Source organism: Lygodium microphyllum, chromosome 18 (assembly GCF_053477565.2).
Source record: "Lygodium microphyllum isolate KBCC chromosome 18, Lygodium_microphyllum_v1.1.10, whole genome shotgun sequence".
Lineage (NCBI taxonomy): Eukaryota > Viridiplantae > Streptophyta > Polypodiopsida > Schizaeales > Lygodiaceae > Lygodium > Lygodium microphyllum.
The window spans coordinates 141,133,368-141,159,300 of NC_141152.1; the positions used below are offsets into that span (position 1 = coordinate 141,133,368).

Genomic DNA, 25,933 nt, shown 5'->3' on the forward strand with positions numbered 1-25,933 from the left:
CTATAAACTATAAAAGCATGAATTAAGCTTTAGGACAGTTTGTCCTTTAGCATTAGATTGACGCTTCTGGTCCGCGAGGCCGTAAGGGTGTTTGTGTGTCATGAGCATGAGGTCCGGCTAGTGCTATAGCCAGTGCCTGCCCATTTTAGGTCCCATCAGGCCATCGCTACCTCTCGCATAGCCGACACGCCATGCCTACCATACGAGTGTAGTGAGCTTACCTTGATGCTCGATCGAGTACCCTCCTCTCTCTTGCACACTGGTAGCTCCATGATCCTTGTGGCAAGCTCAAGCAACCTCAATCCCTCTTCCATGAGCTCCATCCTCCATAGCCGCATGCACGAGAAAAGAGAAGAGAAGAGAAGAGAAGAAGATGGGAGGAGACGGTGAAGAGCTTCACCCTCTTGATCCCTCACTCCCACACGCTCACACTCTCACACTCCCTCTCTCAAGAGAACACACAAGCAAAAAGAAGAGAAGAAGAGAAGAAGAAGAGAGACACTTTTTGCCACACACAAGAATGAGCTTCTCATTCACTTTTGAACTTTTTATACATGTCCTCTTTTCTTTGGGAGGTCATCCCCTTTTTTTTACATGGCCGGCCATTGGCCTAAGCCCATTTCTCATTTCCCACCATTCTAATTTATCCGATTCCCAACTAATGCATACAATTTGCGCAAGAGCGAGTCTGGCACTCTTTTACAAGAATTCAGGAGCGCTTCCACATTTAATGGTGCACTTTTTACTCTTTTGCTTTCTCGGGGCGACATTGAGACTTTCTGGGGGTCGTCCTCGAACATTTAAATTTTTCAGGGTCTGGTTACCGGTCAAGGCGCCTTTCCCTTCTTTTATCCTACGCCTTTTTTGCTATTTCCTTTTTTTCCATTTTCCCACTCCTTTGTTCCATTTTCCCGCTCCTCTGTTCCATTTTCCCGCTCCTCTGTGATGCGGTAAACACAGTAAACAGCTACGGTCGAGAGTCCCCAAGGGAGGGAGCACTGTTACTGCTAACGGAGGGGGAGATGTTACTGCTAACGGAGGGGCCCGCGCAGCAGCTGCCACAGGGAGAAGGTGGCAATGTAGGGAAGGGGGGTGCAGTCTCCGTCTGTCCGCCAGGGAGGAGGGGCCGCCTGTGCCAACGGAGGGAGGGGGTGGTCTTTATAAGGTGGGGGGAGGATGGTGTCTCCCGCCACCTGGGGGGCTACATGCCCCCCTTCCTTCATCACTCCTACTCTCTCTCTCTCCCCACCATGCACATGGCAGGGGGAGAGAGAGGGAGAGTTTTAATAAAATTTCAAAAAAATTTGAAAAACCTAAAGGGGGGGAAATGTTACACAATGTAAGTGACCTATAGAACTTAGGTCGTGTACACTGTTTGAACCTTTAACATATGCCTTAGCCGAAGGAAGGGAGTGTTAAGTAAATTTTGCATGGAATCACTTAGATCCCAAGGGGGAGAGCAAATACGCGATGGAAAGGTTATTGCAACTATTCCTGCAATGTTTGGAAAAGGATATCATTGTTTTGTTGATTTATCAAACAATGTCCTAAATTCTTTTTGCATTAAAATGATTGTTGGGATGTGATTTGGATGATTATTCTAAGTGCTTGTGATTGTTGGAAATTCATGGCAAGGGTCTGTGATGACAAATTGTCATGAGGGTAAATGAATGTTTTCTTGGAAAATGATATTAGGTTGAATGCCTTGTTTGTGCTTGATCCTTAACTAGATTAATTAAGGAAATGATATTTTGCACGAGTGGATCATCTCCAAGGTCGCACCGCGTCTCAATGGTGTAACTCACATGAGATTCATAAAGGCGTGAATAGTTAGTGTACGACGAACACCTCAATGTGCTGGGTTAGATTAAGTTATGTTAAAATTCTGCCTAGTATCACACTTAGGATGCCGATTTAATATTTCCAAACCTAAAAGGTCCTACCCACATTCTCAAAATGTTAGGATTAATCATACATGCAAGAATGATCTAGGGTTGTCACCCTAAGGATCAGTTGACCAAATGCCAAACTTCTGCAAGGAATTTAGGGACCCTAGGGCCAAAACGTTTATTGGCCTAGTAGGGTTAGGGTTTTGGATTGGTTCAATAGGACTCCCAAGCCCTATATCTTGATCCAAGGTATTCTTGATCAAGGAATACTGTGTGATGAGAAAAATAATCCCACAAGTTAGGTGCTGACACCTGTCAAGAATCACGTGGTGGGGGGACTTACTCAAGATGTTGCGTTGAACACACACAGAATACACAAGGAGAAGCTCACTCAAGAGACAAGAAGAGAGATGGAGGCCAAAACGTTTTCTTGCTGGTTTCTTCTTCTTCTTCCACACACTTTACTATGTACATAAAGTATAGATAAGTTACAACATAAAGGAAAGTAGCCTACTAAGTCAGACAATGCATAACCGACTACACTAGTTGACTAGCACTATCATTATGCTAGCTATAAATAGGTGTAACAACCTGAATATAATAAGTAATGAGTCAGTGGCCATGTGAGAGTCATAATGACCACTAACGTGCTAAGTGTAGATGTGTGGACCCATCTAACCAGGCGATCCATCATTAATGTCTGCATGTGTTGAGCTTGTCATCTCAACACTCCCCCTCAAGCTCAGTTGCATCTCTGCAACTCCAAGTAAGCTTCGAAACTTTTGAAGCTTCTCTATACCTAATGCCTTCATGAAGATGTCAGCTATCTGATCCTATGTGCTGACATACACCAAGTCAATCTCACTTGCTAGTACCTTCTCTCCCACAAAGTGGTAGTGTACCTCAATATGTTTTGACTTGGCATGGAACACAGGGTTCCTAGCCAACTGTATTCTGCTCATGTTCTCATAATAAATGACAACTGGACCTTCCACCTACACATCTAAATCAGCCAATAACTTTTGCAGCCATACTACCTCACATGTTGCAACAACAGTACCTCTATACTTAGCCTCTGTACTCGATAAAGCAATTGTAGATTGCTTTTTGCTGCTCCAAGTAACTGCTGTACTACCAAGAGAGAACATGTATCGTTGGTAGATCTTCTATCGGACACACTACCAGCCCAATCTGCATCTGTATATCCAAACACCCGTACATCTATACCTGCCTAATACAAAAGTCCATAATGTAATGTGGACTTCACATATTTCAATATGCATCTGAGTGCATCCAAATGTGGCTTTCTAGGTACTTGCATAAACTGACTCACAAGTCCAACAGCATAGCTCAAGTCTGGCCTTGTAATGGTCATGTAGATCAAACTCCCCACTATCCTCTTGAACATAGTAGGGTCTTCTATCTCATCCCCAACGTCAGCACTCAACTTTACATTCTGCTCCAATGGGACTAAAAGTGGTTTGTATGCTGTCATACCATACTTGGACAACATATCCAAGCCATACTATCTTTGGGACAACCATATACCATCATCGCATCTGATCACCTAAAAAGTCCTTGACTTCAATAATCCCACTATCACTATCACCTGTAATAATCAAGTCATCCACATAGATGACTATGATGAACAAACTTGCATCTCCCTTTCTCACATAAAGTGGGTGATCAGCATCAGAAACATAAAAGCCAATATTGACAAGATACTCTTTGATCTTGTCAGACCATGCTCTAGGTGCTTGCTTGAGCCCATAGAGTGCCTTCTTCAACCTGCATATATACGTGGGATGCTCTAAATCTTCATAACCTACTGGCTGATCCATATACACTTCTTCCTGCAAATCACCATGCAAGAAGGAATTCTTCACATCCATTTCATGCAACCTCCAACCTTTGGCTACTTCCAAAGCAATCACACATTTGACAGTTGCCATCCTAGCAACTGGACTGAAGGTTTCTTCATAATCTATGCCATATGTCTAAGCATAGCCTTTTGCAACCAGCCTAGCTTTGTACCTACTAATAGGACCATTTGCATTGTGCTTAATCTTATAAACCCACTTACATCCAATAGCTTTCTTGCCCTTCGGCAATGGTACTAGATCCCAAGTCTTATTGGCCTCTAATGCAGCCATCTTCTCATCCATTGCTGCATCCCAATGAGTATGACCAATAGCCTCCTCAAAACATGTGGGCTCAACATCCTCAATCACATTCACCATATAAGCATAATGGTGACCTGCATAACCTTCAAAACCAAATCTGTTAACAGGGTATTTCACCCTGCTAGACCTGCGTACCACTGGATGACTCAATGAAGTCTTTCCATTGATGCATGCTCTCTGCACACCTGGAGTCCTCACTGAAGGAATGCCAAGCTCTGTCAAGATTGTGGGAGAGAAGGAAGGAGTCTCGCTTGAAGCTTTCTTGCTTGCACAATGGGGGAAGACACACAAGGGTGGAGGCTGAAAACAGTTTTCCTCTTCTTAGTTGTGTAAGCCAAAAGAACTCAAGTACAAAGAAATAGAAGAACCCTAGATATGGGTCTCAAACCAAACTCAACTAACTAAGGTGGCATACTAACTGAGCCACGAACTAGAGTAGATAAGGATAGCTATCATGTAGCTATTATTCAGGGGCGGTGTACCAACCGCATCTGCAACTGACAAGTCGGTGACATAAATACACAACGGTCACCCTGGCGTATCACGAGTGGAGCTCGATATCTCAACACTCCCCCTCGAGCTCAATCCCAATTCCTGCACACCAAGCAGGTCTCTGAACTTGCGCAGCTTCTCTGCGCCCAATGCCTTCGTGAATATGTCAGCTACCTGATCCTCTGTGCTGACATAAACTAGATCAATAAGACCTAGTAAAACCCTCTCTCGCACATAGTGATAATGCACCTCAATGTGCTTTGTTCTAGCATGATAGACTGGGTTATTTGCCAAGTGTATACTACTCACGTTGTCACAATAAATGACAACTGGCCCATCTGTAGACTGATGCATATCATAAAGTAGCTTATGCAACCAAGCTACCTCACATGCAGCCATTGCTGCACCCCTGTACTCAGCCTCTGTGCTCGACAAGGCAACTGTAGGCTGTTTCTTGCTGCTCCAAGTGACTGCAGCACTCCCAAAAGAGAACACATATCCACTGGTAGATCGTCTATCAGAAATACTACCAGCCCAATCAGCATCAGTGTATCCATGCAACTGTATCTGAACCCCAGTCTCATAAAATAGTCCATACTGCAATGTGGACTTCACATACCTGAGTATGCGTCTAGCCGCATCCAAATGTGGTTTCCTTGGAGCCTGCATAAACTGACTTACCAATCCAACAGCATAGCTCAAATCTGGCCTGGTAATAGTCATATAAATCAAACTTCCTACTATGCGTCTGTACATAGTAGGGTCTTCCAGAAGCTCACCTGCATCTGTGCTCAGCTTCACATTCTGCTCCAAAGGAACTGAAATAGGCTTACAGCCTGTCATCCCATATTTGGACAGCATGTCCAATCCATAGTGCCTCTGCAAGAGCTGTATCCCACTTGGTGATCTAATCACCTCAATGCCCAAGAAATAACGCAGCTCTCCCAAATCCTTCATCTCAAACTTCTGCTTCAATAGCATTTTCACATGAAGGATATCTTCATCACTGTCACCTGTCATAATCAAATCATCAACATAAATGACAAGTAGCATAATACCTTTCTCTGTTTTTCTCACATAAAGTGAGAAATCTGCCTTGGAAATCTGAAAGCCAATAGTGACAAGATACTGTCCTATCTTGTCAGACCATGCTCTAGGTGCTTGCTTCAAGCCATACAAGGCTTTCTTCAACCTGCAAACAAACTCAGGATGAACAGCATGCACATAACCTGGTGGCTGCTCCATATAGACCTCTTCTTGCAAATCACCATGCAAGAAGGCATTCTTTACATCCATCTGATGTAAAGACCATCCCTTTGATGCAGCCATAGCAATGACTGCTCTTACGGTTGCCATCCTTGCAACCGGACTGAATGTTTCTTCATAGTCAATGCCATATGTTTGTGCATAACCCTTGACTACTAATCTTGCCTTGTATCTATTCACAGAACCATCTGCATTGTGCTTCACCTTATAAACCCATTTACAGCCAATTGCATTTTTACCTTTAGGCAAAGGTACTAACTCCCATGTAGCATTTGCTTCCAAGGCATCCATTTCTTCATCCATGGCTTTCTCCCATTTTTCTTTTCCCATGGCTTCCTCAAAAGAAGTGGGTTCTGATTCCTGTATCACTTTAACCATATATGCATAATGAATGGCTGTAAATCCATCATATTTCAGCCTATCCACAGGATACCTAGCTCTGGTAGACCTGCGCAAAGTAGGTTCACTCCCAGGTGCTCTCAAAACATCCTTGGTCTTCCTTACTCCAGGTGTAACAATAGAAGGAATACCCAACTCATCATCAATGCTCTGTTCTGAGCCACTGGATTCACCATCCACATAAGAGTGACCTGCATTCACATCAAACATGGGCTGATCAACCTTCTCTTTTCCTTTTCGTGATACCTGCATACCACTATCTGCATTGCTTTGAGAAGATTCTCCTGATCTCAATCTGCCTGTCCATGGCGAAGAATGTGAACCACTGCTAGAGGATGCTCCAGGTCCACTAATATTTTGTGACTGCTGCTGTGAATTCTGTGCAGCATTACCATTTTGTGCATCTATATCATCAATCACATTTACTGGTTTATACCAGCTACTCATCTCATAAAAAACAACATCTCTGCTCACTGTAAACTTACGAGTAGAAGGGTTATAGCATCTATACCCTTTTTGCTGCAGAGAGTAACCAATAAAGATGCACTTCTCAGCTTTTGGATCCAACTTGGATCTCAGCTCATCTGACACATGTACATAGGCAATGCAACCAAAAATTTTCAAATGAGAAATATCTGGTTTCCTACCAGTATACCTCTCCTCTGGAGTCATTCCATGTATTGCTGCAGTGGGAGTCCTGTTCATTATGTAGACTGCTGTAGCAACTGCTTCAGCCCAATAAAAATCTGGCAAGTCTTTTTCATTGAGCATGGCACGAGATACCTCTCCAATATGCCTGTTTTTCCTTTCTGCAATTCCATTTTGTTGTGGGGTATGACTGCATGAATATTGCTGCTTTATGCCATGCTCCTGCAGGAACCTTGCAAACTCATTTGAGAGGTACTCTCCCCCTCCATCTGACCTTAGGCATTTTACTTGCAGACCTGTTTCTTTTTCAACCATAGCTTTAAAAGTTTTGAAATGCCCAAAAACTTCACTTTTCTTTTTCATAAAATACACCCAAATTTTTCTGCTATAGTCATCAATAAAACTGACAAAATAATGACAGCCTCCAAGAGATGTAGCTTTAGTAGTCCACACATCAGAGTGGATTAATTCCAATGGCTTCTTACTCTCTTGAACATGTCTAGGAAATGGTTTCCTTGCCTGTTTTCCAAACTGACAGGCTTCACATACCTTATGCATTTCTGCAACCTTGAATTTGGGCAATCCTGCAACAATATTTTGGGCCTGCATTGATTTAAGTCGCTGTACATTAACATGACCAATGCGTTTATGCCAGATATCAATATCTGCAACTACACCGGTCCCATGTGCAAACATTGCTGCACTCAATTCAGACATGTCTGCATCCAATGTAAACATTCTGCCCTTCTTCTTTCCTTTTGCTACCAAGCAACCTTTATTTTTCATATCCTCAACAAAGCATCCATGAGGATTAAATCTGACCTGCAAGCCCTGTTCAACCATTTGACCGACAGAAACTAGATTCTTAGTGATATTCGGGACATGAAATACATCGGACAGGTATTTCTTTTTCCCATCCTGCATAGACAAGGGAATTTTTCCAATCTGCACAATAGGATGTGCAGTATCATCACCAGTCTCCACAAATCCTGGTTTTTCCATTTTCCTTGCATCCTCCATCCATTCTGCATGACCTGTCATGTGGTTTGATGCACCTGAGTCAACATACCATACATCATTGCTTTCTTCTGCACTTGTCACAGAATTGTTCATGTGCTGCACCATGAACAAATGTTCATTTCTGTCATCACCCTGTCTGTTAGAAGATGCATAATTCCCTTGTTGCAGTTTTCCATTCATGATGTCATTCTGCTTTTTATAGCAGTCTTTAGCCATATGACCCATTTTACCACAATAGTAGCATTCAACATTACTGTTTGCATTTTGGCCTCTTTGCCATCCACCACGACCTCTTTGGCTCCCCCTGCCTCTAGAGTTACCACGTCCTCCTCCATAGGACTGGTTTTCTTGAGTTTGCTGCATATTCTGATTTCTACCACGGCCTCCAAATCGGCCTCCTCTACCTCTGCCTCTACCTCTTCCAGCATTTGAGTAGAAGACAGCTTCTTTTGAAGTTCCTCCTGAAGAAGATGCACCACCATTTCTCTGCTCCTCAGAAATTAGAAGAGCAATCAACTCCTCAAAATCAGGAAATCTTTCACGAACTGAAATGGATGTCCGAAACTGTGCATAATCCTTTCCTAGACCATTCAAGGTCACAGAAACTAAATCATCATCTTCCACTGGTGACCCAATGGAAGCAAGTGCATCTGCAATCTTCTTTACCTTCATGTGGTAGTCGTTGATGCTCATATTTTCTCTTTGCACATTGTGCAACTCTTGCTTGAGCTGCATTTTCCTGGCTTGCGTATTTGTGCTATACATCTTTGACAGAGTATCCCATGCCTCCTTTGGCGTACTTGCATCCTGAATATGCACAATCATGGAGTCTGAAATGCTGATAGACAACCAATACATAACTTTCCTGGCTCTCTCATGCCATGCTTTGAATGCCTGCATTTGCTGTTGATTGGGAACATCAGGAAGAACTGGTTCTTCTTCATTTCCTGCAACAAATTCCCAATATCCTTTTCCCATAAGGAAATTCGTCATTCTAAACTTCCATGCCTGGAAGTTGTTCTTGTCAAGCTTTTCAGTGACAATCTGTGAAAGAGAATCAGATGCCATTACAAAAGACTGCAAAAAATTCTGTCACTGCAAAACCCACAGCTTCACCCTCACAAGGGAGAATCTGCAAAACTGGCGAAAGTGGTATTTGACCACACAGTCACTTCCTAGTGACGATTTTGCATCAACAGGCAACAGGGATGATTCTGTAACTCCCAATGTCTCTGCGCACAAGCATACAATGCAATTTTTACTGTAACTATTCGCCGACCTGTAGAACAGTGGCTGCACAGCATAAAACCGAGCCTTTTCCTGAGTGCGTGCAGAAAACTTCCGTCTGCAAAACAAGCCCCGAAATGGCCTCAAATAAAAAAAACAAGGTCGCCAAGGGCTAAAGCCCTCCCCCGCAGCATATACTGCCCTCTTGCTTCACCGCAAAGGGCGTCTCAACCTGAGACAATGCACTCCTGCAATTTCCGGCTGTGCTACCTGCAGAGATCTGCTCCCAAAACAGGAAATGAAAGCAACACTGCTCCTCTTACCAGACCACCGCGAGCTTGGCTTGCTTTCTTGAGCTCCTTACCACGAACAAGGCTCTGATACCATGTCAAGATTGTGGGAGAGAAGGAAGGAGTCTCGCTTGAAGCTTTCTTGCTTGCACAATGGGGGAAGACACACAAGGGTGGAGGCTGAAAACAGTTTTCCTCTTCTTAGTTGTGTAAGCCAAAAGAACTCAAGTACAAAGAAATAGAAGAACCCTAGATATGGGTCTCAAACCAAACTCAACTAACTAAGGTGGCATACTAACTGAGCCACGAACTAGAGTAGATAAGGATAGCTATCATGTAGCTATTATTCAGGGGCGGTGTACCAACCGCATCTGCAACTGACAAGTCGGTGACATAAATACACAACGGTCACCCTGGCGTATCACGAGTGGAGCTCGATATCTCAACAAGCTCATCATCCAAGCTCTCTGAGCCACTGGAGTCTCCATCAAGAACTACATCAATGCCATCTAACACTTTATTCTTTCCTTTGTCTTTACCTGTAGTGCTACTAGATGCACCTGAAGATGTAGAGCCACTCCTTAGTATCCTAGACCAAGGACTACCAGATGATGTCTCTGGTCCACTAAGAGTCTGTGATTCTTGCTTTTCAGCCTACACATGAGTGTCATGATGATCATCATCATCCAATGCATCACCACTAGATGCATACCAACTGCTCATTTGATCAAAGATGACATCCCTGCTCACTCTGAACTTACATGTGATAGGGTTATAACAACGGTACCCTTTCTGCTCTAAAGAGTATCCAATAAAAACACATTTTTCTGCCTTTGGATCAAGCTTCTTTCATAGCTCATCTGGCACATGAATGTATGCAACACAGCCAAATACCTTCAAGTGCGATACATCAAGCTTCTTGCCAGTAAAGCATTCTTCAGGAGTCATACCATGAACTACAGCTGTGGGAGCTCTATTCATAATATAAACAACAGTATGAACAGCCTCATACCAAAAATGCTTAGGCATATTCTTTTCAGCCATCAAGGCGTGTGCAACTTCTGCAATATGCGTGTTTTTCCTTTTTGCAACCCCATTTTGCTGTGGGTATACCTGCATGTGAACTGTCTCTTTATCCCATGAGACCTCAGAAAATCACTGAACTCATTTGAGAGGTACTCTCCCCCTCCATCTGACCTCAAGCACTTTACTTTCAAGCTTGTTTCTCTTTCAACTACAGCCTTGAAAGTTCTAAAGTGCTCAAATGCTTTACTCTTTTCCTTCATAAAATATACCCACAACTTTCTAGAACAATCATCAATGAATGTGACAAAGGATGAACTGCCTCCAAGAGATACATTGTGTAGGCCCCCAAATATTTGTATGCACAACATCAATGATATTTCTAATTACATCTTTGTCATGTCAAAAGGGTTGTCTTGCCTACTTACCAAACTGACATGCTTCGCATACCTTATGAAATTCTACAATTCTAAATGTAGGCAAACCTGTAACCAACCCTTTGGACTGCATTAATTTCAGCCTTTGTACATTTGCATGTACAATGCGTTTGTGCTAAATTTCAATATCTGTAATAACACCTTTTCCTTTAGCATACATAGCAGCATTCATAGTAGGAATTCCAGCATCCAGAGTAAACATACGTCCAACTCTACTTCCCTTTGCAACCAACCTGCACTTGTCATTGAAGTCTTCTATAAAGCAGCTCTTTGCATTAAATTTGACTTGTAGCCCTTGCTCTACCATTTGACCGACTGACACTAAGTTCTTTGTAATAGATGGCACATGTAATACATCTGAAAGACTCTTTGTCTTACCATCATGCAAGGACAGGGGAACTTTTCCAATGTGTGAAATTGGGTGGCATGAATCATCACCCATCTGCACATAACCTGTATTTTGCAAATCTTGCATCTCTCCAAACCATTTTGCATGGCTAGTCATATGATTGGATGCACCTGAATCAACATACCAAACATCATGTGTTCCCTTTTCTGTAACAGCATTCAGCATATGTTGCATAACAAACAGACATTCATTTTTGTCTTCATTCTGTCATGAAGAAGATGCATAGTTTCCTTGCTGCAACTTACCATTGTGAATATCATCTTCCTTAGCATAACATTGGGCTGCAATATGACCTGTTTTTCCACAGTAGTGACACACATTACCAGATTTGTTAGAACCTTTGTTCTGCCATCCACCTCTTTCTCTAAAGCTCCCCCTACCTCTAAAGTTACCACGACCTCATGAAACCTACATATCACCAAATTGCTGATTCAATCTGTTTTGCTAGTTGTCACTACCACGTCCTGTAACACGGCCTCTTGAAGAGGATCTACCACGTCCCCTTCCTGAACTCGAGTAAAATGCTTGGACATGTTCACAATTTCTTTCAGACAAATCACCCTGCATATTGATCTCTTCAGTAATCATGAGAGAGATCATCTCATCAAAATCTAGAAATGGCTTCCGTACATATACTGAAGTAACAAATGATTTCCATGCTTTCTCACTGTTAAGGCCACTCAGAGTGGATGAAACCAAATCATCATCATCCAGCATTGCATCAAGCACTGCTAAAGCATCTGCAATGCTCCTCACCTTCAACACATACTCATTGACAGTCATTTTCCCTTTCTTCAAGGCATTCAACTCTTGCTTGAGTTGAATCTTTCGTGCCTTTGTGTTTACTAGAAAAAATACTCTCAAAAATTGTCCAAGCTGCATGTGAATTTTCTGCATTCCTGATATGTCCCAGCATAGTATTATCAATTACTGCAGATAGCCAGTACATCACCTTTTTGTCTTTCGCATTCCACTCTTTCCATGCTTTTAACTCATCTGCAGTCGGAGGGATACCCAACTCTGGCTCCTTTTCTTCACCTGAGACAAACTCATAAAGGCCCTTTCCAATGAGGAAGTTTGTCACACGAAACTTCCATGAAGGGTAGTTGTTCTTGTCGAGCTTCTCAATAATGGGATTTTCACTGTTCTCTGCCATTATCACAAACAAGGATATAGCACAGCAAGCTAGTCTTCTGCAATCTTCCACAACACGTGCACAGTAATACACCAACCAACCTTTTTCACTGATTGCTCAACAATACATGTAATTTGCAACCTGTTTATAGATAAACCTTATGTTTGCTTCCTACAAACACCTCAAAAATTACAGATTCGCAATCTGTAACCTGTGCATCCACTTTCGATCAATACAGCCGAAATCACAGTATACCCTGAAACTGGTATACGCAACCTTACGGCTCTAAAACGGAGCCTGAAAACGGCCTCAGATACCCAAAATAACTGCGGGCAAGCCCTAAAGGGCTTATCTGCAAAATATACAGTACTTTGCTCACACAACAAATCTCACAGCAATTTGAGATTTTTTTGCTCGACCCTGCTTCCGGTGTCTCCACAGGCACTATCCAAGAGAGAGAGTGGAAGGATGGGAGAGCTTCTTACTTGTGGCTTGCTTCTTCTCCTTCAATTTAGCCTTTGAAATTAGCCACTCTCAGTGGCACGACTGTGATACCATGTCAAGAATCACGTGGTGGGGGACTTGCTCAAGATGTTGCGTCAAACACACACAGAATGCACAAGGAGAAGCTCACTTAAGAGACAAGAAGAGAGATAGAGGCCAAAAAGTTTTCTTACTGGTTTCTTCTTTTTCTTCCACACACTTTACTATGTACACAAAGTATAGATAAGATACAACATAAAGAAAAGTGGCCTATTAAGTCAAACAATGCATAACCGACTACACTAGTCGACTGGCGCTATCACTATGCCAGCTATAAATAGATATAACAATCTAAATATAATAAGTAATGAGTCAATGGCCATGTGAGAGTCATAATGACCACCAACGTGCTAAGTGTAGATGTGTGGACCCATCTAACTAGGCGATCCATCATTAATATCTGCATGTGTTGAGCTTGTCATCTCAACAACAGCTATCTAGTGCAACAAGCTGTAACGTCATATATTCTTGCGTCTAAATCACAAAATAGAACCCCTACACCTTAGACCAAGTTTGGTGAGTTCTAATTGCAAGTTAAATCTCCTAGGAATTGAGTAGTCGTCCTACTTCAACACTCTTCCTTGAAGAGACTGATTTGTCAAGCCAGGGTAGTAATGAATTGCCAAGAAAGAAATTGACCAACCAAGTTAGGGCGACGAGGTTGCCCAGGATTTATTGACTATAATTTAAGGAAACCTAAGGTAGTGACAACTTGGGTCAATAGGGTATAAATTCTAACCCAAGGAAAAAGGGTAAACAAGCAACTCAGCTTATGAAACCCTTGGGATCTTGCCAAGTCGTGGTTGATCCAGGATCAAATGCTGGAAGTATTCAGGGAGAAGTAATTACACCTTAGCAGTTGGCCATACAAACAACCACTGGAATGCTCATGATTGTACACTTAGGTGCACTATTTGTACTTCTTGCTCAAGGAACTAATTCAGAAAAAACAACTAATGCTTCAAGTTAAAATCCTGGAGGGAGAGACAGTATCAGTTACCTCCGACTGTCTGCCTGACCCTATCTAAGGGGGTTGTCAGCTGCGCCGTGTACGTGGATCGAACCTACTGCGAGAGGTCTCTTCGTGGGCGCTACTTAGAGCAGGAGGACGCTTGGGTGCCAGGGGAGGCTTTGGCCATAAATTCCTTGCCTCCGGATCCTGCACAAGAGGCCGACGTGACTTGAGATGGGATCTCGAGGCCTACATACTAGTCACTGGGCAGAACTTGGAATAGCGATCCCTGAGGATTGCTGGGATAGCCTTTGGGCAGGTTATTTGATGTATTCCAAAGACTATGATAAATAAAGATCAAATGTTGAAAAAGGAACTTGCTTGACATTATTTTTTTGTGTGAGTGCTTAAGTTATGTGAAGGAACCACTGTTTAATTGGTTAATTAAGGAAGCTATTTTTGCTTGTCAAACTAAATGTTGTAGGTAATTAGATAACTAAAGCAACTCGAGAAAAGTGTGGTGGACATGACTCTGGGTCCGTCCTACAGAAGGGTGGTACCGGTTGGCCGGGAACTTTTCTCGAAGGAATTGACAGTGAGGTAGCAATGACCTATAATCAATAGAGTTAGAGTCCCGATTTATGTTGTTTTAGGGGAATGGAATGGGACTAGGCCTTACAGGTAGAGAGATCGAGCTTTGCATCCCTCTCATTTCCCATTCTCCTTGAACCAAGTGCAGTATAAATCCGCTTCGACCATGATGTTCTACGCAAAGTGGTGTCTGGGGCTCGACGCTAGCTACCTCCTAGGAACTTGACTATTAGGAAAACCCTGATTCAGGTCGGTCCTAAGTGGGAATGGCTAGATGCTTCCACTTCGTGGCAAACTCGGGAAGACCTTGATCGCAAATCCCGTGATATTCCTTGTGAGTGCCCGGCGGCGCTTTCTAGACTCTCTTCCCGATGAGCTGCTAAGACGTGTCCTACAAGTGGAGAGGGGGACACATTACATGGGATAAGGGAGAGGAGCATACTTGAGCACATGTATGAAAGGGGACATGAAGAAAGGATTGTGTCCTAGAAGATATAGTGGGCCCGTTAGGAGAAATGTTGGATGTTTATTGGGAAGATGTGGTGGTGGCAAATGGGGGGGCAACTGGATAAAGGGCTAAAGATTGAGGTTGTGTGATGGTGGAACCTACAGGAAGGAGATTAACTTCATGAAATATGGCACTCCTGCCATAAATGAAGACCTTGTTTTGTGGATCATAAAACTAATAAGCTTTGTGATCATAGGGCTCACCATATCTTGTAAAGATTAATTATGTGACTCGGGGAGAGATTTTGGATTTGCGATCCATATTTACAAGAAAAGCAGTGCATCCAAAAGCCTTTAAATGTGATAGTTCAGGAGGGTGACCAAACCATAATTTGTAAGGAGTGTTATTGTTGTGTAGAGAGTTTGGGTACAACCTATTTTGAAGATATGTTGTTGTGGCAATTGCTTCCTCCCAATATTCTTTTCCAAGATAAGCTATTGATAGCATAGCTCTTGCGGCATTTAGTAGAGTACAACTTTTACATTCAGCAACTCCGTTTTACTATGGGTGACGTGGTATGATAAGCTCATGTTGAAATGCCAAAAGCTTTGCAATAATCTTTGAACTCATTTGATGTGTATTCTCCTCCATTGTATGTACGAAGAGCTTTGATCATAACTCATGCTTATTTTCAACTGCTTCCTTGTATTCTCGGAACTTGGAGTAGACGCGATTTTTTGTGAGAAAATATACCACAGTATATCTATAGCAATCATCAATGAGCACCATGAAGTATTTTGCTCCAGTGAGAGATATAGGATTGATATGTACTAATTGAAGTGGTTGAGTTGTAATGGAGTATGATTAGGAGTTAGGAAGATTTGTGGCTTTATTGAGAGCACAAGATTGACAAAATGGAAGTTGAGAGAGGGAAGGTGGAATGCCAAGGACAAGTTTCTTATGAATAAGTTGTTGGATAACATTTTGAGAGGCATGACCAAGTTAAGAGTGCCATAGAAGAGTGTGTTATGGCATACTTGTGAGTGAGGTGGAGTTAGCAGAAGCATTTATAGAAGGTTTTAGAAGTGAATTAGCCAAGTGTGTAAATCCAACCTAGTTTTGGGCATGTGAGTTTGAGAGAAGGTGAGAGTAATTGCATAATGCAGTGGCCTTTGTAGAAGTAAGCAATGAGAGATGATTGAGAAGTGAGCTCACTAATACTTAACAGATTTTTCTTAAGCTTGGGAACATAATAGACTTTATGTACCTTGATTATGTGATTGGAGGGAAGGTCCACACTACAAGATATAGACCTTATAGCGACGTTTAAAGCGACGAAAATACAAACAACAAAATTTGCCCCCGTCGTCGCAAAAAGCGTCGTTATTGACGACGCCATGGAATCGTTGCTATTAGCGTCGCTATATGCGTCGCAATAGCGACGCATATAGCGACGGTTATATAGAATTTGCGACGCTGATAGCGACGACAATAGCGACGCCTGCAGTAAATTTGCGACGCAAATAGCGACGGTAACAGAGGAAAAAAAAAATTTGTGGCAGGGCAGCAAGCTGCCCTGCCACATATAGCACTGTGTGCTGTATGAGAGCCATACAAAATAGTTTCTGCACTGCTGCATACAAAGCGTTTGCAAACAAAAAGAATCTATACTGAAATCATAAAACTGATAGATGAAATAAATACATGATATCGCATAAAATGCGATTGGTACAATCATAAAACAATATCACTAATACATAGAAAATGTCTACATAGATCGGGCGACTAAAAACTAAAGGTATGTGAGCGCTAAGGATCCGAGGGCGAGCTACAAATCGTCGTCCCCTGAAAGCTCGTCCCTCTGCAAAGGAGCATCAAACGGATTCTGCAGAAAAAGAAACAACATATCAATCCACCATACAATAATGCATTCAAATATCTCATGGTAACTACGGACATGAAAGATGAGAGACTTACTGCGCCGCCGCGTCTGTACAATCGGTCGATCAATGATCTGAGACTGTGCCTCTCTGCATATTGAGTCTCAAGGCCTTGCGGATCGCGATTTGTAATGGAGTGCTGCAAAGAAAACAAAATGCTAACTGTTAGAAATATGATTGTCAGTACAAATAATATCTCAAAAAAACAAATAAGCAAAACAAAAGAGAAACTTACAAAGTCCTCCAAATATGTCCTGTGGCCGCCACTCCCAAGATGATGTACCGATCCGGCCTCGATTCGTGCCCTCGCCGCCTCCCGCTGCTGACTCCAACGTCCTGGCGAATTTGTAGCCTCCTCCCTCAGTCGGCGCCAGTCCTCTGCATCTAACCACTCGGGCTTTGGAGCCCCACTCTTGATTGCCTTGCGTGCGTCGGATCGTCTATGTGACATGTATGCACGCATGCAATCCATCATCCAGCCCGTAGAGAATCTATCCACTGCGGCTGGCACCGGGAACTCCTCATGCAAGGATGCTACTATGTACTCCTTGCTCCCCTCCGGTATGTTCCTCCAATGATCCAGGACGTTGTGCCGAAAAACTTGTTGGCACAACTCCCTCATGCGAGCTATCACCCTCCTCCCCTCATCATTCATGATGATAGCTCCTGACCTGCCATCCACTAGGTATCCATAATCCCTAGGAGTGTGCCTTGTATGGGCCCTCTCCCATCTCCGTCCACGCTCCTGGGCATATCCAGGAGACCCCTGAACATCCGGTGTACCGACGGGGGTACCCTCTCCCGGAGTGCCACTGAAAGGGGTGCCACCAGAGGGGGTGCCACCAAAAGGAGTGCCACCAGAGGGGGTGCCACCAAAAGGAGTGCCACCAGAGGGGGTGCCACCAAAAGGAGTGCCACCAAAAGGCGTGACATCTGCCGACGGCTGCGCAAAAGCCGGAGTAACTGGAGTGGACGTCCCCACAGGTGTGACAAATCCTGGAGGTGACCGAGCTCTAGCTGAACGACGAGACGGAGACACCGCGTCCGTGTCTCCACAGCAGCACCCCCCTGATCCTCCTGCAGTCGCAGTCCCTCCCTCTGGCCCAAGTCGCGAGCGTCGAGATCGTCTGCTCGAAGCTGAAGCATCTGATCGCACTGAAGCTGATCTAGCAGAGCGCCCTGACGAAGAACGAGACAGCTCCTGATCTGCTATCTCTCTGAATCTCGCGAGCTGATCTGGAGACATACGTGCCATCATCTCCTGAAACTCCTCATCGCTCATCCCTCGACTCATCCTGAAAATAAAGATACCTGCAGAGATAAAAAATAATGTTAGAATAATCAATTGAAACTATACAAAGCGCATTAATATAAATCATTTTTGAAAAATCCATCTTAAAATGCATATCTTATCTACCTTTATGGAAGATCTAAACAACGAATTGAGTAATACAATTCTCCAAGAATGAAGTATTCTATGGTCCCATGTTAATCTCCTGACATAACTCTGCATACACTGGAAGGTCGATAGACATGTCACCACAAAAGAACGAGTCTGCCTCGTTCTCAAAAAATTCTACGACTTCTGTATTTCCATCATTGTTAGCCGATGCGGTCTCCAAGCTTGCGGTGGCCTCCACCCCTTGTAATTTCGATCCCTCTATTTGCATATATTCTTCATCTATGCCTGGAACATCGCTTTGATCGTATACTCTCGCACCTCTAGGAGTTGAAGGTATAACATACCACCATCGAGGTTGTCGGGGATTTGGATAGAAGATTACCTGTTCACAAACACTTACAAACCGTCTTCAAACCATTGTGACATAAAGCATGTCGTATTACAATTAGCAAGCAAATGACTAGAAGATTACCTGTTCACAATGTGCCGGCAACACAAAGGTGTCGCGCAAATCCGTCCATTTTTTTTCGGAATCTATTTCGAGAAATCCAGATGGACCTCGTCGAACCGTTGCGCCAACTCCTCCAAGTACCACTTTGAACCACTGCACATCGAATATTATCATGGAGAAGCTACGGTAATCCACCGTAATAATACTTTGCAAATTCCCAAAATACTCCATCTCATCCACAACCGTGTTCGGATCCGTTGCTCGTCGCCGGCTCTCTTGCTCAAACCTTGCCATGACACCACAGTCCATTGTGGAGCGCATTTTGTCAATACGCTCCACCCGAAAATGCCGTCCGCGCGACCACGCTGCACTATATATTTTGTACTGCACATTGAAACACTCAAATTAGATGTAGCAAACAAATTCAGATACGACACATTCTAAACCCCTCATTACCTTTGGACTACATCCCCTCGAGAACTCCCACTCCTCCATTGAGACCTCTGCCCCTTCGCTGGATGCTGCGATCAAGGCTCCATGCAACCATCGTGTTGACATAAACCGCGGCATCTCCTCCATGCCTTCGGGATATCGAATCGGTCGGTGACGCGTACTGCGTCGGAATTCAGCTCGCGCTTCCTCTCGATCTTGCCTTGCAATCTGGTACTTGGCGAGCCACGTCTCCATGGAGGCATGGTGCAACATACAAAAGCGATTCACTTTCTCTTCCATTGAGGCATCCATTCTTTTTTCTACCCCATTTCCAACCACCACATCTCCAGACAGCCTGTCATCGCCCTTGAGCGTCCATAGCATTTCATTGTCTGGTTCCACCGTTGGTAGCCATTGTGAGATATGCACTAATGCCTCTGACACCAACCAACCCTCCGCCATGCTACCTTCCGGACGAGCTCGTTGTCGCACAAAGCCTTTCAGGGTTTTCATGAAGCGCTCCAGGAAGAACATCCATCGCGTATGGACAGGTCCGGCAATCTCCACTTCGTCCACAAGATGCACAAGAAGGTGAACTTGTATCGTGAGCATGCTAGTGGGCAGGTATTTCTCAAAGAGACAGACCGTCTCAACTGCTCCCCGCCTTGCGGATTCAATAGAGGACGTCTTAATCTCTTTCTGTGAGATCCATTGCACCAAAGTCGACAGCTTGTAAATGGCCCCGCGAATTTCTGGAGTTAGGCATCCCGCGATCGCGATCGGTAGGACAAACTGCCACAAATGAGAAAGCATTAAGAATAATGGTCACTTTTCAAATTTCAAAATGTCCACGCTAATTAAAATCCATTCTGTTCACAAACCTGACATATCTTATGCCAATCATGGGATTTTAGCCCAGACATTTGGTCATCTTTAGAAAATGCGGACCTGAGAGAATGCATCATACCCGTCGGAGTGCGGATAGACTTGATTACTTGCTTCACAATGCGCTCTTCTTTGGTAGACAAAACCCAGGGAGCGCGAGGAAGCTGCACTCCCCCTTCAGCACTCGACTGCGGCCAAAGCGCCTCCATCTTACCTACCTCCTTTAAATCCATTCGTGACCCTATAGTGTCTCTCTTTCCTGTGATGTGGTCCCATAGCAAGCTGCCCACATTTTTGAAAATATGCATGGGATCCAACAAGTGGTTGACCTGTAAGTGGGTCCAATATGGCAACTCGTAGAAAACTGAGAACCGTCGCATTCCATTTGGATGTGATTCCGGGTTTACCATTTTCAGCTCGTACCAGCTTGCAGCGTTCATACGTGCTGGAGGTCGTCCAAGAAAACCTTCCCTGAGTTCATGATCCTCCGGCAAGAAAGTGGCGTGTCCTTGATATACCATCTTCTTCATGGTTCGTGACCTTCGGGAGTCTAACTCTGGCCCACACAATGGACATGCATGATAACCTGAGGTAACGAGACCTGCAAGGCGATCCACGACCTAGTGAATACTTGATTGAATGAAATAAAATATAGATATTACCGGCGTGAACAAAGGTCTGCTCACCTGAGCACTCTCCCAATCCCGGAAAGTCATGCATCGTCCACATGAGAATGGCTCGAATGTTGGCTGACCGCCGACCATCGCGCCTGCTCATATCTTGCACCGTGACCCCCTCCTCCCACAAAATCTTAAGCTCATCGACTAATGGACGAAGATACACGTCCATATTTTTTACTTTGTAGCGGCCCGGGACGAGCAAGCTAAGGATGAGATGTCCTTTCTTCGTAGAAAGCCATGGAGGAATGTTGTAGTTGACAAGCACTATAGGCCACACACTGTAAGAAGTCGAGCGCAGACCGAATGGGTTCACACCATCCATGGCGAGACCGAGCCGAAGATTCCTTGGCTCTCGCGCAAAGCCTGGGAAGGTAGAGTCAATGTGGCTCCATGCGCGCGAATCTGCTGATATTCGTTGCACTCCATCCGTAGACCTATTCTGCACATGCCACGTTGTCAAGCTTGCCATGGCAGACGTGCGAAACATGTGGTTTATGCGGGGGATGAGCGAAAAGTGTCTGAGGACTTTTTGAGGGATGGTCTTCCCTTGCAAGTCCTGTCGATACCTGTGAGCACCACACTTTGGACATGTCTCCATAGTCTCGTATTCATCTCGAAACAATATGCAGTCGTTGATACATGCATGGATGTTATTGTAGTCCATGCCAAGCTTCCGTAAAACATGTCGTGCATCATCACGAGACTCAGGCATGGTGTTTGCAGGTGGCAATATATGATATTTCAATAACCTGAAAACATCATAAAACACCTTGAAAAATCCATCCATATTTACAATAATACTGTTTAAAAAAAAAACAATGAAGTCTATATGCAAGGTACCTGAATAACTCAGTCACACTCGTATCGCTCCAACCGTATTTCGCTTGCACACTTAAGAGTGCAAGCAATGTCTTCAACCGAGATACTCGGCACCCATCATATAATGGTATGGATGCTTCCTCTCTAAGCGGGTCAGATGTCTCAACATCCATGGGAATCAATGCATCGATCATTGCCTCCATCTCAGGCTCCAAGATTGTAGGCAAGTCGGGAAGGTTGTCTGTCTCCTCTGGCATTGACGATATAGATGGGCCTTGCGAGTGGTCTATTGGCTCCTGCCATCCATCCATCTCACGTCCACGAACTCTTCTAATTGGCCGCAAAGGGTTCACTCCCCCTTGGGTCGAGACATCACCCCCCTGGACACAAAATTTGCCAACAAGACCCAATCTTATTGTGTATGGTTTTCAATTAGCTTGAGAGTACAATGCATGAAAAATGCTAACTTGAAAATACCGTTTGCTGAAAATCTGCAATCGCCTGATCAATAATCTCAGGTTGAAACTCGCCAAATCGTCGTACGTGTTCTATAGACAATCGGCGTTTTCGTCTAATTGCCAACTTGCATTGAGAGCAAGGACATGGGACACGCTGACTAAGATACGACTCGCGGTCTTGAACAATAGGACCTTCTTCGTTTGCCATCTTATCTACATTACAGCAAACGAGGCTTAAATGGATAGCTTTTTGGAGATGTACGTCAACTTGCAAGTTGACCATAAACCTTGCATTGTATATAGTAGTCGAGAGATTTTCCGATGTTATATCTCGGCCTTGTATCATGCTCAACGATTTGTTTGTCCCGGTAGATAATTTTTTGTTATATCTCGACTTTGAGTATAAGTAATCCATTTTAAAATTAATGCGCGCCATCTATGAAATTTTACAACTATAGAAATAAAATTTATTTCAATCAATTCTACTCATAGTCATAAGACCTGAGAGAAATTATCCTATACTCAATTTAAGGGATCTCCACTTCTATAACAATAATTTTGGGTTAATTTTGATGAAGTACGTGGCCATATGCAAAGCACATTGCATACCATTATCGATACGTATATTATCTTAAATTTCATTCCCTTCCCTCTCCCTCTCCCTCTCCCTCTCTTTCTCTCACCCTCTCCCTCACCCTCTCGTTCTCTTTCTCTCCCTCTCTCATTTCCTCCCTCCTCCTCCCTCTCCCTCTCCCTCCCTCTTTCTCCCTCTTTCTCCCTCTCCCTCTCCCTCGCTCCCTCGCTCCCTCTCCCTCCCCCTCCCTCTTTCTCTCCCTCTCTCATTTCCTTCCCCTCCCCCTCCCTCTCCCTCTCCCTCTCCCTCTCCCTCTCTTTTTCTCCCTCTCCCTCTCTATCTCTCTTTCTCTCTCATTTCCTAAACAAGCAAAAAATAAAGTGATTTAAACATCCTCCAAGCAAAAGGGAGAGGGAGAGATACAATGCACTCTCCCTCTCTTTCTCTTTATATCCCTCTCTCATTTCCTTCCCCTTCCTATCCCTCTCACTCTCTTTCTCTCTCATTTCCTCTCCTAAACAAGCAAAAAATAAAGTGATTCAAACATTAAACAAGCAAAAGGGAGAGGGAGGGAGAGAGAGAATGCACTCTCCCTCCTTCTCCCTCTCTTTTTCTTTCTCTCCCTCTCCTATTTCCTCCCCCTCCCTCTCCCTCTCCCTCTATTTCTCTTTCTCTTTCTTTCCCTTTCTCTCTCCCTCTCCCTCTCTTTCTCTCTTACTCTCTCGTTTCCTCTCCTAAACAAGCAAAGAAGAAAGTAATTTAAACATTAAACAAGCAAAAGGGAGAGAGAGAGAGAGAGAATGCACTCTCACTCTCTTTCTCTTTCTCTCCCTCTCTTTCTCTCCCTCTCTCTCCCTCTCCCTCTCCTTCTCTTTCTTTTCCTCTCCTAAATAAACAAAAGAGAACAATTTAAACCTTCAACAAGTAAAAGAAAGAGAGAGGGAGACTCACCAATGAGATATGGCGAGCGTGGGCGGCTTCTCTTTGCAACGAGGGCTCCTCCTCTCCTTCGCGAACAACGACGGTGGCGGTGGCGGTGGCGGTGGCGGCGGCGGCGGCGGCGGCAACAAGTCTCTTCCTCCTCTTCTTTCACAAAGCCTTGGCTCTCTCCCTCGCTCTCGCTCTCAAAAGGCGAAGAAAACAAAATGAAAACGGCGCTCTGGTTTCGGCCGCGCTTTTTTTCCCTGCGGCGTCGCTATTTGCGTCGCTATATGCGTCGCTATTTGCGTCGCATTTGCGACGCAAATAGCGACGCATATAGCGACGCAAATAGCGACGCCAATAGCGACGCCGATAAACGCCGTCGCTAATCGGCGTCGCTATTGCCCCAGTCCCTTGTAGTGCCACTTGAATGGTGCCATAACCCTGAGCTTGTTGAATGTTGTTGTCCCCAATGGCAACATTGAGTGGAGTGGATATCTCTTTGAAGTTGACCAACCATTCTTTATGAAAATTCATATGGTCAGTAGCTCCAGAGTCTAAGAACCATGTATCTTCTTCTTTGGATTTTGAGGAAAGTAGCCAAATACTTGCGGCTAGGCTAATGATAGTTTTTTGTTGCTCTTCTGTGCCATAATTGACAATGCTAACAAAATGAGCTTGAACTTTTGAGTGATGTTTGTTAAATATTTTTTTTTGCAGACAATCCTTTTCGATATGATCTTATCATTTGCAGACATTACATATGAGATGATAGTGAGGTTTTCTAGTTAAGGATAGGGATTGAAATGAATGGTAAGAGTTGGGCTTATATTGAGGAATACCAAGAATTCCTTTGAAGTTAGACCGAGGAGAAAACTTGGACTTTTGATGAAGGGGTTGAGTTCTTTTGTGAAGATATTTTGGGCTGTAGGTAGTTATAGCTCTTGGGATTTGGAGTAGAAGAAGTAGAAATAGTATCTTTCATGACTTGCTCTTGCTTGCTTCTATTGATTAGTGGTTGAAGCTTGAGTTTATCAGTAGAGGTTTGAGTAGTAATAAAATCTCTCCAGGATAGAGGCAAAGAGAAGAGGAGGAACATGGCTTGTAGTTCTTCAAGTTGAGATAGCAAGCTCAACACGTGCGGACATTGATGATGGACTGCCTAGCTAGACAAGTCCACACTTCTACACTTAGCGATTATGATACTCACATGGCTCTACTGACTTATCACATATTATTTTAGTTTGTTACACCTACCTATAGCTGGCAAAGATATAGCGCCAATCGATTGGTGTAGTCTGTTATGCACTGTTTGACTTAATTGTCAAGATTGTGGGAGAGAAGGAAGGAGTCTCGCTTGAAGCTTTCTTGCTTGCACAATGGGGGAAGACACACAAGGGTGGAGGCTGAAAACAGTTTTCCTCTTCTTAGTTGTGTAAGCCAAAAGAACTCTAGTACAAAGAAAATAGAAGAATCCTCTATATGGGTCTCAAACCAAACTCAACTAACTAAGGTGGCATACTAACTGAGCCACGAACTAGAATAGATAAGGATAGCTATCATGTAGCTATTATTCATGGGCGGTGTACCAACCGCATCTGCAACCGACACGTCGGTGACATAAATACACAACGGTCACCCTGGCGTATCACGAGTGGAGCTCGATATCTCAACACTCCCCCTCGAGCTCAATCCCAATTCCTCCACACCAAGCAGGTCTCTGAACTTGCGCAGCTTCTCTGCGCCCAATGCCTTCGTAAATATGTCAGCTACCTGATCCTCTGTATTGACATAAACTAGATCAATAAGACCTAGTAAAACCCTCTCTCGCACATAGTGATAATGCACCTCAACGTGCTTTGTTCTAGCATGATAGACTGGGTTATTTGCCAAGTGTATACTACTCATGTTGTCATAATAAATGACAACTGGCCCATCTGAAGGCTGATGCATATCATAAAGTAGCTTATGCAACCAAGCTACCTCACATGCAGCCATTGCTGCACCCCTGTACTCAGCCTCTGTGCTCGACAAGGCAACTGTAGGCTGTTTCTTACTGCTCCAAGTAACTGCAGCACTCCCAAAAGAGAACACATATCCACTGGTAGATCGTCTATCAGAAATACTACCAGCCCAATCAGCATCAGTGTATCCATGCAACTGTATCTGAACCCCAGTCTCATAAAATAGTCCATACTGCAATGTGGACTTCACATACCTGAGTATGCGTCTAGCTGCATCCAAATGTGGTTTCCTTGGAGCCTGCATAAACTGACTTACCAATCCAACAGCATAGCTCAAATCTGGCCTGGTAATAGTCATATAAATCAAACTTCCTACTATGCGTCTGTACATAGTAGGGTCTTCTAGAAGCTCACCTGCATCTGTGCTCAGCTTCACATTCTGCTCCAAAGGAACT

The 25,933-nt window shown here is 43.9% G+C and overlaps 1 protein-coding gene across 1 annotated transcript; it reads right to left on the minus strand.

The window, feature by feature from the left end:
• Nucleotides 1-18,367: 18,367 nt before the first annotated feature.
• LOC148021453 (uncharacterized) lies at nt 18,368-18,919 on the minus strand. The gene is made up of 2 exons (XM_087698260.1): nt 18,767-18,919; nt 18,368-18,676 (listed from the first exon to the last, which is right to left on the minus strand). Exons 1-2 carry the CDS (start codon nt 18,917-18,919, stop codon nt 18,368-18,370), a joined length of 462 nt encoding a protein of 153 aa, XP_087554386.1.
• Between the last annotated feature and the right edge of the window lie 7,014 nt (nt 18,920-25,933).